Source organism: Rhinolophus sinicus, chromosome 2, assembly GCF_057876585.1.
Source record: "Rhinolophus sinicus isolate RSI-liver-muscle chromosome 2, RSI-T2T, whole genome shotgun sequence".
Taxonomy (NCBI): domain Eukaryota; kingdom Metazoa; phylum Chordata; class Mammalia; order Chiroptera; family Rhinolophidae; genus Rhinolophus; species Rhinolophus sinicus.
This window is the reverse complement of record NC_142502.1, coordinates 177,745,238-177,761,638: the sequence shown is the minus strand read 5'-3', so window position 1 is coordinate 177,761,638 and position 16,401 is coordinate 177,745,238. Positions and strand designations below refer to the sequence as shown.

Genomic DNA, 16,401 nt, shown 5'->3' with positions numbered 1-16,401 from the left:
TTTCTCAGTCTACTGATTCGAATGCAAATCTCTGGAAATGTCCTCACAGACACACACAGAAGTGAGGTTTTACCAGCTATCTAGGTATCCCTTAGCCCAGTCAAGTTGATACATAAAATTAGCCATCACAAACAGTAACACTATTATTCTTTCAAAAATGCAAGTACTCTTTCTTTAAATGTTTTTAGAGCTTTTAAAACACCTGGAACAACTAATAGCCAAAATTACATTTCATATCAGTTTTCTACATTTTATTTGACAGGACCAAGTCACTTCCTACACTGGGAAATAAGTTATATACACACATACCTATCTATATGCTTGATTGTATGTCACCCAAGTGAAATCTAACTGTAGTAGTGGTGGGACGAGCAGCGTCTGACACAGCCCTCAGTGACCCTCCCCTCTTAGTATTCATGCTGTAGTGTAAATCTGCTCCTCGTGGTATTAAAAATCATACCCAGGGAGGCTACAGTTGTACTTTTCCCAACAGCAGTTAGAAGTGTGCCAAGCTGGTGGGAAAGGAACAAATTCCTAGTAGTTCCCAGACTCCAATGAAGATATTTTATCACATGGAATGAGTAAAGTCAAACTCCTAGGAGACAGAGATTCCATGAAGGAATCCCTTCCTATGGTGCGTTCAGATTATCAGGTTCAATAGCACCCCCCCATGCTCCCACACATGCTGTCCTTACATAGGACAGTAGTTATCTCATCTATGGCTTAGTCTGCCTCCTCCATTAGACCTCAAAGACTGTCTTATTTACTGGGATGTCCTCATCACACAGCACATAACATAGCACAGTGCCTGATGTGTAGCAGGCATTTAATATGTTTAATATGTTTGCTGAACGAAGAAATATTTATGTTGTGACTCGCATCCACCCAATGGGTTATTTTAATGGAATGTATTAGTGAAAATATGAGTTTTCGTTTTGTTTTAAAGTCTCTTATAGTGGCTTTCCTGGGCACTTTAAGTAGGTCTTTGTGCCTCCAGTGCCTCTAGCACATAGTGGCACCTAATAAGTATTTGTGAGTGAATGAATGAATGAATGAATGTCACAAAAAGGCCGCTGAGCTATAGAACTAATAGGAATCCATACTTAGGACTAAATAAAGATTTAGTGTTCCATAAAGATAGCTGTTTACCTATCAATGATGATGATGATAATAGCTTTTCTTCCTTTTGAAAAGAGGCATGAAGATTTGAAGAATACTCTCCCAAAAAAGACAGAGTATTGTCTAGGTCTTAGCTAGTGACTGCTCTTAAATATTCTTTTATAAAAGACAACAAGTTAAGTTATATAACTTAAGAAATCCAAATAACTTTAGATTAAACATTGGAAAATTCCTCCCTCCTTCAGCATTATTTTTTGAGACTTTATGGAAATTGCATAAACGTAAGAGTCACACTGGCCCACAGTAATATGCAGAAAAGGATAAAGGCAGCTACCAAGTATTCTTTCTCCGTTCAATTTGTTAATTAAACAAGAGACAAAAAGCAAAGGAAAGCTGAGGGGATTTGTGCAAGCGCAACAGTCACCTTCCGAGACGAGACAAGAAGTACTTACTGGGAGCTCAGGGGCGCGCTTCAGAATCTGAAGGGCAACATAGCAGCCGATTGAATGGCCGATGACCACCAGTTTCATTTCCTTTGGCACATGAGTTCTCAGGAAAGCGAGCTTGTGTTCTACTTGACCATGGAGTCCATAGATGTCCTTAATTTCTTGAGCATTTGGATCTAAAAGCAAAAATATGAACATGTTTTCACTCAATGAGTGAAAGTCAATAAATTCACGAGGAAAAATATCTTGAGAAACAGTAACAACAGTAGTAGTTACCATTTATTTAAAACCTACAATGCCCTCTTAGCTACAGTGTTAGGCACTTTATTTAAATTATATCAACCAATCCTCACAAGAATCTAGAAAGGAAGTATTATTATCTTCACTTTACAGATGAAAACCCCAAAGCTCACAGACATTAGGAGATAGACTGACAGTCACACACCTATTAAGTGGGAGGCGGAGATTCAAACCCAGGTCTCTCTGTCCTCAAAGCCCATGAACTTTCAAATATTCCATGAACTGCTTTAGATTGAAATAAGGTTCTAAAATATTATGTTTCAGATTAAAGAACATTACAATTCAAATGATGATTCAAACGAATATTTCAGAGATAGATCTGGCTTTACCTCTGGAACTGCTCTGTAGATTTCCAAGATAAACAAACTACTTGTTAATGTTTGCTGAAGTAATGAGATTAATAGAAAATTACAATGTGCTATCTAGACATTATTTTATTAACAAAAACTAGAGGTTAAAAGACTATCTATATACTTGACTATATATTTTTATGTATATATTTTTATGCCTATTATTATTTTAACATACTCTGAAAAACTCTAGGAATCATTAACTTATTCTTCATAAAATACAGTAAAACACTACATTCAATTGCATCAAAATCAGAAGAATGATAATATGGAAATGATTTATACCACTCATTCTATAGGGAAAATGTACTCCAAGTTACAATCAACTAAGTACATTTGGAAAACGATGTTTCTAAGTTGAGAACCACTTGAATAGATAGATATTAATGCAATTCACCATCTCCTAATCAACATATGGTCCTGAATATGAATGATACGGACGGTTTCCTTTTAGAACCTGACCCTATTTTTTAGACCCATCTCTATGAATTCACTTTACAGCTCACTTACTGATTCTGGAGTTTATTTCAAAAGGTACATACCGTATAATCTGTCCCTAAATAGTTCATAGACGAATTAAGTAATACCAGTATTTCACATTTACTTTTCATCTAGTTCAAATTGGTTGACGCAGTTATTAAAAGTTTGTCAATTTTGGATCAAAATATTATGCATCGCTTATAGCTTCAGCACACAGGTAAATCTGATAACTAGTATTTTCTTCCATTTCATATAAACTAAATTGGCTACTTCGACAAAAAACAGTGACTAATTGGCCCATGGTAATATTGAAAATATAGATATAAATACAATATACTCCCCTTGTCTTAAAGGAGTTCACAGTCTAATAAGAGGAAACAGAAATAGATAAAAACACAGTTATAAAATACCAAAGTAAGAGTATCTCAAGTGTTTCCTTGAGAAAAGAACAGGGTTTTATTGGATCACAATAGAAAGGTAATGACCCCTTGGATTCATAAAGACTGTGCCTTTCTCCAAGTAACGCAAGGTAAATACCTAGGAAATTGTCTTTACTACAACGCACTTGACTATAAATACCGGGGGAGCCAAAAAAATGTATAAAAGTGGACACTTTGGTCAACATTGCTCAAGAAGTAGTTTGCCATAATCAGAAGTATGTGGACGCTGATGGGAACCACTTTGAGCATCTCTTGTAATTGCAGAAGTCAAACATGACTTGTGTTTATCTTTTGTTATGGTATATATTGAGTATTATAATTAATACAGTTTTCCTTTCTTAAAATGTGTATACATTTTTTGGCACCCTCTGTATATAACTTTACATATTTGAATGCAGTCACAATAGTCTAAATTTAAGAATAAATATTTAGCTATATACACATACGTATGTGTACCTACACATTGAATATAGATGTATAAGTTTGTAAATCACCTATGACCACAGAACTAATAAGTGGAAAGGTCAGCGCTTCATGAGACTTTTGTTAGGACTGAGTCTGTAGGAAGTAATGCTCTAAATCTCACACCAGAATTTTCTCAACTCTCCCATCCTGCCCCTATTATTCCTCCAAAGCCATAGCTTAATAATAACTTTGAATGAACAACTTACATGTAGAGAGTGAAAGGCTGAAAATAGCACTTCATATTTTAAAGAATGCTTTGAGCAAGATGGATATACAGTTTACACTTTAAAGTTTTAAGAACACACAAAACAATATCACATGTTCACCATTTCATATACGTAACTAAAAATACAAAAAGAGACATGACATTTACTTTAAATTCATGATAGAACTGGAGATAGAATACAGAAGATAGAACTTTTTCTGTATTGTTTTATTTCATTTATTTTCTTAACAAAAATATGCAATTATGACAAAGTGTTAACAATCAACAGGGTAGTGAATCACAGAATCTGGACTGTTATGTACTTGTACTTTTCTATAGCTTGAAAAAAATTCTCAAAATAAAAGCCACACTTTTAATTAAGAATGCTTTGACATGCTATTCCTGGCTGTGTTACATCGATTTCATGGGGAAAACCACCATCCCCTTCTTCATCACTCCCAATGGAGTACAAAAGCTCCAAAGGACTTTACCTGGGTTCACGCTACACACCAGTGACGCATGGATGAGGACCTCTCCAATTGCTTATGCTTACTTAACTCACTGATCCAAAGGTCTCCTTTTCACCACTGTCCCCTGAGTTTACTACGCTGATGTGAAAGTACACACTCATAATTTCAGTCTCAACCATCCCCAGCTTCCTAAGCATTTTGCAAGCTCCCTCTGTCTACACACTGGTGCGACTCTGTTAGCCTTCAAGGTATGCAACAGTTACAAGGGCTACCTTCCTTAGAAAACAAACGGAAACCTTTGGAAACCCCAAGAGTGTCTTATAGAATAGTTTTTGGTGATTATTCTCTAAATGGATTTGGCTAAGAATTTCAATGGGGGAAAATATGGAGGCAGGGAGAGCGAGAGAGATTGATTCAGCAAGGAGAACATAAGGCAAATAATAAAAGCAAAGGACATAAAAGTGTGACGTGTAATTTTGGACACAGCTATTTGTGTGGCTGTTTCTGGGGCTGTCTGTGGCTATACGGGGAGGTGGAACAAATAAGGTGAGAAAGGAAGGTTGAGACTAGACGAGGAGGCCAGTGAACGTCACCAAGGAGTCAGGACTCCGTTGTATGAGCTGAGAAGATACCCCAGGATCGCAAAGGGAGGGGCAGCCATCTGGTCTGCGTCACAGGACATTCGTGGCAGTGCCACCCTCCCCAGTCCTGCTACGCTTCCTATTTCCATCTTCCTTGAGACTAATAATTTGCCTGATTCGTAACTTCTTTCCTAGGTCTCCCTTTCGTTTTTCTGTCTCTTCCCACCTACTTAAAGACCTCCTGGTTTATTTCTCGTGACTGTGAGCCCCGAGACTTGACTGACTGTCCCCACCTTGGGCTCCTCCAGCCATTCCGCTTCATCTGCATGTTCCCCTGCCAAGCACAGTCCTGACAAGAAAGCTCTACTGGGTTTGCTCGCTCTTTCAGTTTGAAGTATTGGAATGTTAGTGGTTTATTGTTTCTTTGGATAAGCATGACCCAAATTCATCATTAGTTGAAAGATTGTGTAACTTTTAGATAATGTTTTATCAGCTGAAACTAAACCACTATGATTTCCAGCTTTTATGTTATACTTTTGAAACAAATGACTTGAAATAGTTGATAATGAATCTGCCATCAAGGAAGCTGACTACATGGTAAATCAAAGCCAGAAAGAGTTTATACTTCTAATTCCTCAAATTTTCTTTTCACACTTTTTTTTTAATCACCCCCTTCTGACATTGGTGAACATCTGTTCTCCCAATTATACTCAATTTATGACGGTGATAATGTGGTGCAACGAGAATATTATTTCCAACTGTTCATAATTTAACATGTGCTAATATAAAGCAAAACATTCTTTCAACATTTGATGTGTAGTTATAGCTTATGTCCTTTCTCTCAATGATTACATATTTTTCACACCATATTTTGCACGTCAGAAAACCTGTACTTTAGAATAATAATCTTCGATGATGAATAATATATCTGTCCTTCCTATCCAAAGCAATCTACTCTAGTAGCATGCATTTGCAAACATAACTTTCAATATGTAAAACAGATGGAAGCAGGACGGTCCTGGCGGAATGGGGGTGCCAGTGAGGCCCAGAGCCCACCTGCCCCTTCACAGAAACTTTGGGATACTCAGAACGCAGATGGAAAGTCACTAACCTAAAAGTCGGCACCCCTGTTTCTATGTATACGTCTGCAGCACCACACACAACAACCTAGGAGGTTGTCAATAAAGGCTTGATGATGACGACTGGCCCTTTCAACCCCTCTAGAAACCGCAGCTTCCTTTGGCCTTGTGGTGGCCCTTTGGGCTAATGCCTCTAGATGGCACTGTTCTCATTAGGTAGCATAGGGCCCAGGCTCTAATTACTAAGTTATTAACTCAATAGTACAGAAGCAGCCCAAGCGATAAGCATGCTCAAGATCAAATTATAAACAACAAGATGTCAATTTAAGCCAAGAATTAAAGACATTTCCCAGAAATTTGGACACAACAGATACTTTCTACCGGTTTTCCTCACCAGTGTTTACTGGTGAAGATCCACGGCAGTGGTTCTGAAAATGTGGTCCCAGGATCAGCCACATCCACATGACCTAGGAACTTGTTAGAAATGCAAATACTCAGGTCCCACCTCACATGAACTGAATCAACAACTCAGAGGGTGGCACCCAGTAATTGTGTCTTAATAAATCACAGCAGGGGATTCTGAAGCGTGCTCCACTCTGAGAACCCCTGCTCTAGGGTTACCCTTCGATTGTCTATTTTCACCTTTTAAAGATGCTTTTCAGGTTCTGTTCAAATGTCTGCTTTATTGAGCCTAAAATTATCTTTGGGCATATATGAAGAAGCAACTTAAAACAATAAAAATGTGTCTTTTAAAATATTTCACAGCAAAGCAAGTATTTGCTACACATTTTATTCACTTTCAGACACATTTCAATATGATGGTTGTTGAAATAGATGTTTTTAGTCAAGGCAATAAAATCTGAATATTCAGTTTCATGTCACTACTGCTCTGAAACTTGTTCACTGCTAGGTAATCAATATTTACTTGAATTTTCAAAGTATACCCTAGTCTTTTAGCAAAGCGTAAAAGGCTGTCAACTAAATTGCATTCATAGAGGGACACACACATACACGTGTAGAGAACAAAAGACACTCTGAAGGAGGCACTGGGAAGTATTTATGCAAGCATTTGCAATGAGTTGTACTGTTTCATCTACACTTCATTTACCCTGCAAAGGGTCACAGACTAGGGTATCACCTGTGTCCGTGGAAGGGCTAACATGAGAATTCGCTCAGAGAGTAACTAAACCTGAAAACGTGGTCTCATTAGCACTTTGCACTAGCCACCTGAGATGACCAAACAACAGCACTAGAGCACTCACTGAACTAAGTAACAAATGTGCTGGCTTCTTGTCTAGGTTCTGCCACTCTCTAGCAGGTTATTTAGCTCTGTGGGGCCTTACTTACTCCTTCCTTGAAAAATAAGGGTTCAAGGTGGGATTTCATGTAGACACGTTTAGCTCTAAGATTCTATAATTCTGTTTTCTTCCTTTTAAAACTCCCCCCCCCCAGTAGTGGAATCTTTCTAACATACACAAAAGTACAAAGATTAGCATAATAAACCCCCATGTACCGATTGTCCACTTTGTACAATTATTTTTTTTCTCCAGCTTTATTGAGGTATGGTATTACAACGTGACTGCTTTTAAAAGTGTACAATGTGATGATTTAATAAACATATACTTGTACATTGTAAAATGATTACCACAATCAAGTTGACACATCATCACCGCATACAATGTAGTGTGTCTGACATTAAGCTTTTGATGGACAAGGTATCCATTTCAAAAGACATCCATCTTGAATAAACATACTGCCAGCTGCATGTCACAGCATTAGCAAAACAACCAGATAAAGAACTAGGTTACCTCCACCCATGAAGATCCCTTTCAAAAAGACTTGGGTAACCTAGATAGCTGACTACTTGAGTGACCCATTTCTCCGTTCCTCTGCCCTACTTTCAGTTCTTATACTTTAGCCAAAAAAAGAGTGAACTCTTGAAACCCTAAACACTCCACCCTCAAAGCTGATAAAGGTAAAGCCCCAGGTCCACTCTCTCACTTTCTCTTCCTCTCCCCCTCCCCCATGTAGCCTTCAGAAACTATAATAAATCTCGTTTCTCAAAGTTCTCTGATGGCTTCTTGCTGAAGTACGTCCTGCAATCTATAACTAGAACCACAAGAGCCATCCCATCCATCAGTAGGGGTGCTGGGGGTGGGGAGAGTGTCTGTGGAGCTCCCTACCAGTGATGTGTGCCCAGGTGAGAGCGCTACTGTAACAGGCTCGGGACCCAGGAACAGACACTTTCTGTTGTTGTAATGGTGAGAACACTTAAGATCTGCTGTCTTAGCAAATTTCAATTACCTAATAGAGTATTATTAACTATCACCACCATGCTGTATATTAGACCCCCAGAACTTACCTTATAACTGAGTTAGTACCTTTGACTAATATCTTCCCATTCCCCCGACCCCCCAGCTCCTGGCAACCACAGTTCTACTCTCTGGTTCTATGAGTTTGACTTTTTTGGATTCTACATATAAGTGAGATCATACAATATTAGTATTTCTGTGTCTGGCTTATTTCACTTAGCATAATATCCTCCAGGTTCATCCATGCTGTTGCAAATGGCAGGATTTCCTTCTATTTATGACTGAGTAATATTCCACTGTATATATAAATGAGAATTAAGAGGAGGGGTCAAGAGCCAGGGACTTAAGATGTTCTCAGTAAGATGACACATGAAGAGTCTCATTTATGGCTTCAGGAGGGAAAAGAACAGAGGACCAAATTCCATACTAAATACACAACCAAAGAGTATCTACTCTGTGTGCACAAGGGTGATTTTGTTTTGTGCAATAAGTACAGAAGGTGCCAAACAAATGTATACACATTTTAAGAAAGGAAAAACTATTAAAATTACGCTGATGGTAACTACTTTGAGCACCTCTTGTAATTGCAGAAGACAAACGTGACTTGTATTCATCTTTTTTAATCAGTATATATTGAGTATTACAATTTTAATACAGTTTTTTTCCTTTCTTAAAATGTGTATAGATTTTCTGGCATCCTCTGTATAATGTGGTCTTGACCCTATTCCAGTTAATAGCCAGAAAAAAAGATATGGATAAAAATAGGAATCACTTCTTTTTAATTGTTACCCACTTCTTCAAATAAACGAATTCTTACAAATTTAGCATACCTGCAGATGTTCATAAATGTGACAAGAAATTCTACTTAGAACAGAAACTTTTCCTCTGCTACTCAACAGAATCAAGCTTCAAGGGACTGGCTTCTAAAAAACGGTCAGGTAATACTTTTGAGAATGGACCAATGGCAGATACTAAAGAACAAATATTTAGTAAAAATGTTAAGAGGTAACTTGTATGTTTTACTATTGCTCAGGTGCAATGTCATATGTACACACTGACCTATTCTTGTGATCAGATTTGTAATGTAAATATATAACATTCCATTTATAACTTTTATAGACTGTTTATATCCCCTAAAATTCCAGTTGAGCCCTTAACCCCCAATGTCATGGTATTTGGAGATGAGGCCTTTGGGAGGTAATTAAGGTTGGAGGAGGTCATGAGGGTGGGGCCCTCACGATGGGATTAGTGCCCTTATAAGAAGAGACGGCAGATAGGTTGGTAGCTCTCTCTCTGTCATGTGAGGACAGAAAGAGAAGGTGACTATCTCAATCCAGGAAGTGGGCTCTCACCAGAACCTGACCACGCTGAAACCCTGACCTTGGACTTACAGGCTGCAGACTGTGAGAAAATAAATTCCTGTTACTTAAGCTACCTCATCTATAGTTTTGTTATGGCAGTCTGAGCTGACTAATACAATGATAAAAAGTAAAATCTAAATATCAACTTATGTTTAAATTCTACTATTTATTTCTCTATTAACACATTTTATTTTTTAGAATGGTTCTAGATTTATAGAAAATGTGAGCAGATTAGTAGAGCGAGTTCCCCTGTCACCAGCCCCTTTCCCCCTCCCTACCCACACATGGTCTCCCTTAGCATCAGATGCTCCGTAAGTACAAGATGCTGGTGCCATACGAGAGGCACAGCAGAAGAGGAGCAAACTAGGCAATGAAGCCATAGCCACCTCTCTCCTAGTCAAATTAACTAAGGGGCACCCATAGGGCAAACGGCCCTTGAATGGAATGCTTCCAGAGAAGTTTGTATCTATAGATATAGATATATAGATATAGATTTACATGTATTTTACACATATAGATATAGACATGTATTTTTCCCCTCTATTTTTATTTTTTAGAAGAGTGAACATGCTGGAATTCTCTTAAGTTAAAAGCAGATAATTTGCATCTTCGTGCTCCGACTTCCTCCATTTAAAGGCTTCCAGCAGTCTACTACGCGGAGCCCTAGCTCTCTCCCGTTTCAAGCTTCCTCCCAAAGTCCCGTGCCTAGCAGTAGCATACCCACTGGATCTCTCTCCTGGCTATGTTTCTCCTGCTGCCTGTCACATCTCTGCACCCACCTCCACCCCTCAAAACCAAATTCTACTCAACTACCCATCTACCCATCAAAACCCATCTACTCCAAACAGTCTTCTGAAAACCATACTGAGTTCTCTCCATTGTTTACTCCTCAAATACCCACATGATCAGCAGGCCTGTGTATCACTGCATCATTCTCTAAATATGACAGTGAGAGCTTTAAAGTAAGAAACATGGCTTATAATACTTCTTCTCCACCAGCCCTCTTAGTAAACCCTGAAACTGTACTGCATGATCAATCAATATACAGTTGATTACTAGTTGGTAAATAGAGAAGGCAAGTCCTAGACAAAATGTATGATCTGCCCAAATTTTTACAGAGCATTACCTGCAGATGGATGAGAATGATTCTAATAATACTAAAATCATCAAAAGGTGACATCTCGGGCCAAGGCCATAAGCAGAGGTTTCTACTGGTGCAAGTCTTACACTTAGCAGGCTTTCTAGAAACATGAACACTCACTCTGTAAAGGAAAGCAGGTGTTGATAAAGACATACCATCCAACGTTGTAAGAATCTTCTTGTCTTTGGGGACCAAAGCATGCCCAGCATGACTGATAATCCAAACTGGAAAGCGTCTGTTTATTAAAGAGTACAAAGCCTTTGCAAATGTCACATAAAAGGCAGGAAAACCTGGGTTACCTAAGAAAAGAAACATAGACCTCAGGTTAACCAAAGCAATGAACTCACAGAAGATGATGTGCGGACTGAAAAGGATTTATTTCTCCTCAACAAATCTAGTAACATTTACACAGACACTTCAATTTTAATGTCCTTTATACCTTAAGTCTGGGAATAATCATTTAGAAAATTTCTGCCCCCACTTTGTTCTCCAATTGGTTCAAATAAATTCTTCCCCTTTCTTCAACTTAATAAATGGAACCACTAATTATAAAGCAAATACTCAAGTCCTAACACCAGCAACCATTCTTGGTTTCTCCATTTTTCACATCCAGTTCACTAATAAGTCCTGTCAAATTTGCATCTACAATACATCTCATCTTTGTCAACTTCTCTCCGTAGTATTATCACTTCTCTCTGGGTTTTCTGAACAGCCTCCTGACGGGTCTTCTATCCACTCTTGTCCCCTTGGAATCCATCCTTTAGAGTACCCAGAGCAGTATCTCCTAACCTCAAACCAAATCACAGCAGTACCCTACCTAACCACCTCTCAGTGACTTCCCATTGTCATTGAAGAGTCTAAAAGCATTAACACTGCCTGTAAAGCTCTTTGGGATTTGACTATTGGCAATTGCCAAGCTGCATGAAAACAAATTAGTGTAAGAATCATTCACAAGGAGAACTTGAAGGATTCTACTAAGTGTTTCCTTGTCATTCATCATAAGTATTTGTATTGTAAACAGATGTATAGTTTGATCTTTTGGGGAAAAGACTACAGTGGATTTTTCTTGTATATGCACAGAGGGATTTTTGACATGGGTTTGCTATAGAGAAACAGAATGAATAAATGCTCTTTTTTATTTTTTTCTAAAAGAGTCAATCTGATACATCTTTAGGGAGAAAAGACAATTAAATGGGGTTTTCATCTTGCGATGATCATCTGTGATACTGTCTTTATAGATACAAGGCCATTTCCATCAATATCTGTTTCTCCAATCAATTTATCTACTTCTTTATACTATTAGGTTTTCTTCTCTTTGCAGTTACATGACATATTTTCCTGCACTGATGTCACCTCTGCCATCCTTGTCAAGTTTCACCGATTTCTTCTTCACTGGCCGTATCTTTTAGCAATGCAGGAAAGTGGACTAGAGCATAGACTCTGGAGCCAGATTGCCTGGGTCGGAATCCTGGCTTTGCCACTTACTAAGTGTGGGACCTTTGGCAAGTTATTTAACCTCTCTGGGCCTTGGTTTCTGTGTCCATCAAATGAGGATAATAAACATACCTCGTGTGAGAACTAAATGAATTCATACATGTAAAGTACTTAAACACTGCTCGCTACGTAAGTGCTGTATAAATGTTAGCTATTCAACTTGTCATCACTGTCTAGCCATGATGACAATACATGATGGCATTATCATTCATATTATTATTTTGCTTCTGTTGCATTCTGACCTAATGACCCTAGTCCCAAGTTCCTTTCTGTGATGGTGCTGGTGTCATCTTTGTTAAATAGGGTGAAAACTTCCTCAAATGCAGTAATATGCTCTTTGCTCAGCTGACCGACTACCGTGCAGCTAGAGGAGAAAGAAGGGCGGACGGGTGCATCAGCACAAGAGCTGTAGATGTGGATGACACTGTTTCATGTTTTACATTTAAATCTTTAGTAAGTGTGGAATATTTTTGAGGATAAAGTACAAAGTAGCAATCCAACTTCTTTCCAAGTGATTAGCCAAGTGTCCCAAGTACATTTATTATATAATCCATTCTTTCTGCATTGATTTGAAATGTCTTCTGATCCAATAGTGCATTCTTACATTAGCTTGCTAATTCTGATTCCAAAATAATTCCACTTATTTTTTCCTTTTCTCTCTGCCAGCACCATACTGTCTTGATTACTACATTGTGTTTTTAACTGGCAGGGAAAAAAAATCCTTTTCCTTTATTTTTTTTTCCCCTAAATTTTCTCGGTTGGTCTCATAACCTTTAGAATTATTTTCACCAGTTTCAATTTTTAAAAATCTCTTCAGAATTCAGATTGAAACTTTATCTCATTAATACATTAATTTAGAAAGATTTGATATTTCTTACATTACTGAGTATAACCTTCTTGGCCTGTGTTGTCTCATGTTCAAATGTTTTGTGTCTCTCAGCCAAGTTCTATTGTTTTCTTTACATGGCTAGAAAATAACAACAGCCAACATTTTTAAGTTCTATAACTTATTACACGCCAGGCAGCATTTAAGAGCTTTACATATATTAACTCATTTAATCCTCACATGAAGTAGTACTATTATTATTTCCATTTTACGGATGAAGAGACTGTAGAAAGTTTATGTAACTTGCCCAAGGTCACACAGATGATAAGTGCTCAAAAAATATTGGATGACTGAAAGAATATACAAAAGAAAACAGTAATACTGAATTTAAAGAACACAAATTACCTGGCAGAGGATGTTCTGCATACCCGGTTTTAGTTAACCTTACAGCAGCTCTAAAAAGTAGTCGGCATTACCATTCGGGGAATGAATGGACGGCCACTTGCACCAACACTTACCACAGAGTAGGTGCTGAACAAATGGTAGCTATTATTACCATAATTATCATATTTTCCATTTTTTATTGAATCAATCGGACATGTAACATTCTGTAAGTTTAAGGTGTACAGCATGTTAAAACCTATCTACCGTTAAGGAGAATCCATAACTACTACATAATTTAGATGCAATAGGACATATAAAACCAACAAATACTAGATAATACAATTGCTATAACACAAAATTTTCTCCATATCTCTGAGTTTCCCCCATAATGACTATAAGATCTTAAGCATCTGATTCACTGATGATAATGCCAACTACTCCAAGTTCATTCGTTCTAGTCAATACTACAGCTTCTTTGGCATATTCTTTTCATTATCAATTATTCATTGACCACTTACTATGTGGAAGTCACTGTGTTAGGCACAAGATAGAGAAGGGCCTTCCTGTAATTTATATTCCAGCAGGAGAATATGTACACAGAACTAAATAAGATAACCCCAGAGTGTGCTAACTTCTATGAAGGAGCATGTGATAGAGAAGGGAAGAGATTACGATGGCCTGAGAAAAATGTCTGAGGAAGTGGCATTCAGCTAAGACTCAAAAGGTGAGAACAAATCAACTTTTGAAAGATTTGGGGGAAGAGCATATTGGGGCAGGAGAAGGACAGATGCAAAGATCCTCACCCAATAAAGAGCTTGGCTCTTGAAGAGCCAGAAGAGTCCACGATGGCCAGCAACATGAATTTCCAACTTGTAACAGAGACAGCAATGGAAAATGTAATGCAAAATGTTTAAGTGTCATTGTGTACTTAGTCACTTAAATGTTATGGCTTATGTTACACTTTATGAACCATGAACTAAACTTCCTGGCTAGGAAGCCACAAAGAAAATTAGAAGGGGTTTGTTTATACAGCTAAAACCATATATATCTCCAGGTGTAGGGATGTTTGAAAACATTCCAATACAGTAATGCAAGTAAAACATTTTATCAAAGGCTATCAACATGTACTGTAAACATATGCTTGAACTTATATATATAGTCAAGAGCCCAAGCAACATGTAACAAACAGGCTGTGGTAATTATCTCTAGACCCCAATTGTCAATCAACTCTTACTATTCAACATCGCACACTTATGCCTTCCAATTAATCTTACAGGGGACAAAAACTTCCATATATCAAGTTAATGTGGCACAGCATCTCTATGGAAGGTTGTCACGTGGACAGAACTTTGGGCTTGTCCACGGAGCCTGGTCAGCTCCCTCTCCAATCACCAAAGTCACAACACAAGACACATCACATGGTTCCATTATCCCCATATGACCACCTGAGAATTACAGTGATTCAATATGTTCTATAGTGAGCTCTCAACTTGCCTCCCTTTGTTCATTTCACTACTTAAAGTCCAAGATTATTGCTACTTAACAGAAATTCTACAACAAAGATTCACTGCAAAAGATGAAACTAAAAGTTCCTCAAGGTGTGGATTCCAATAAATCACTCCTGATTATTAACACTAATTTTAAAGTGATGAATTAATTTTGCTAGCTACAAAAGCAAAGTGATTGAAAACGAAATATTATGTTGGTCTGCCAGAGATGGATTAAACATGTCGATAGTGGTTTCACAATCCTTGAAATACTGTCATCCTAATTTTCCCCATAGTATAAGTAGACTAGACTCTAAAAGAAAATACAATTCAAATCCCACAAACAACGAGCAGCACTAGCCTATAGCTCTCATGAACAACTCTAAGCAAAAGGGCCCAGGGCAGGAATGAGAACAGACGGGCAAACATAAAAGAACAATAGGACACTAAATGTGATCTGCAAATGTCAAAGCACTGCGAAATAATGAGACAATAAAACAACAAATGTTTTAAGCTTCCCTTTTTCCGTATCTTAAACCTGGCTCTCCCCTATGGTGGACTCTCTTCCTTTCAAGCCTCTGCCGTGGAGACCTCCCTATTTTCTAACACCTCATGTACCTCAATGAGAGCAAAGACTTTTACAGCACAGTATTCCTAGTAGCCCCTAGTATAATAAGTGAGTGAACAAACACCTCTGATGGAAAGTAGAGGGAGCTGTGTGCTCCACCTAACCAGTTCCCCTTATTACAACAACCTCTGCACTCTAAGCCTAAAGCCATCTACTTCCATCATCAACTTTTTATTCATTCTCGCAGATTCCCTGAAAACTTTGATCCTTAAATGACAGTTTTACTTGCCATCCCACGACTTAGGTGATTTCAAAATCTGGATGGACTGACTCAGCCAACACCTTTATCCCATAAATCAACGAATTCTGAAAGGCACGCCCTAGATCAGTGGTGTGCATGTCACAATCCCTGTTGGGCTTGTGAAACAGAGATTGCCCCACCCACAAAGTTTCTGTTCAGAAGGTCTGGGATGAGACCCAAGAACTTGCATTTCTAACAAGTTCTCAGATGACACTTCTGGTCTCGACACCAACTTGAAGAACCACAGGCCTAAATCGTTTCATTACCCAGAAATGGTTAACAATCAAAGCATCCTAACTCTGACAGCTCTTCTCCGGCTCCGTCTTCTGTCCTTTTAGACCTCACTCCCAGTCACAGCACCGCTCACAAACTAGCTACTCATTTTTGGTCGGTAACTCCTTCCATCCTGCATATATGCTATTCTCAACACTGACCACTTTCCAAGGCCCCAATCCACCCTCTGCCATCCTTACTCTCAACAGATCACCTCAACTAATTAACAGAGAAAACAGAGCTGGGAGGCAGAACTACTTCATTCCCTCTGACACAACTTCACACTGCTCCGTTTCAGTTACCCACTTCACCTCCTCAC

At 38.3% G+C, this 16,401-nt stretch overlaps 1 protein-coding gene across 4 annotated transcripts in view; it reads right to left on the bottom strand.

Moving 5' to 3' along the window:
• The window catches only part of LDAH (lipid droplet associated hydrolase), an 88,452-nt gene that overhangs the window by 56,571 nt on the left and 15,480 nt on the right, over positions 1–16,401 (bottom strand). For 3 of the 4 annotated variants that reach the window (XM_074331739.2, XM_074331738.2, XM_019756685.3), the window contains exons 3-4: positions 10,905–11,048; positions 1,572–1,741 (exon numbers count right to left, since the gene is read on the bottom strand). In XM_074331739.2, the coding sequence (XP_074187840.1) occupies positions 1,572–1,741; positions 10,905–11,048 (314 nt within the window). The remainder of the gene's footprint in view (positions 1–1,571; positions 1,742–10,904; positions 11,049–16,401) is intronic. The other variant, XM_074331737.2, reaches the window with a different exon arrangement.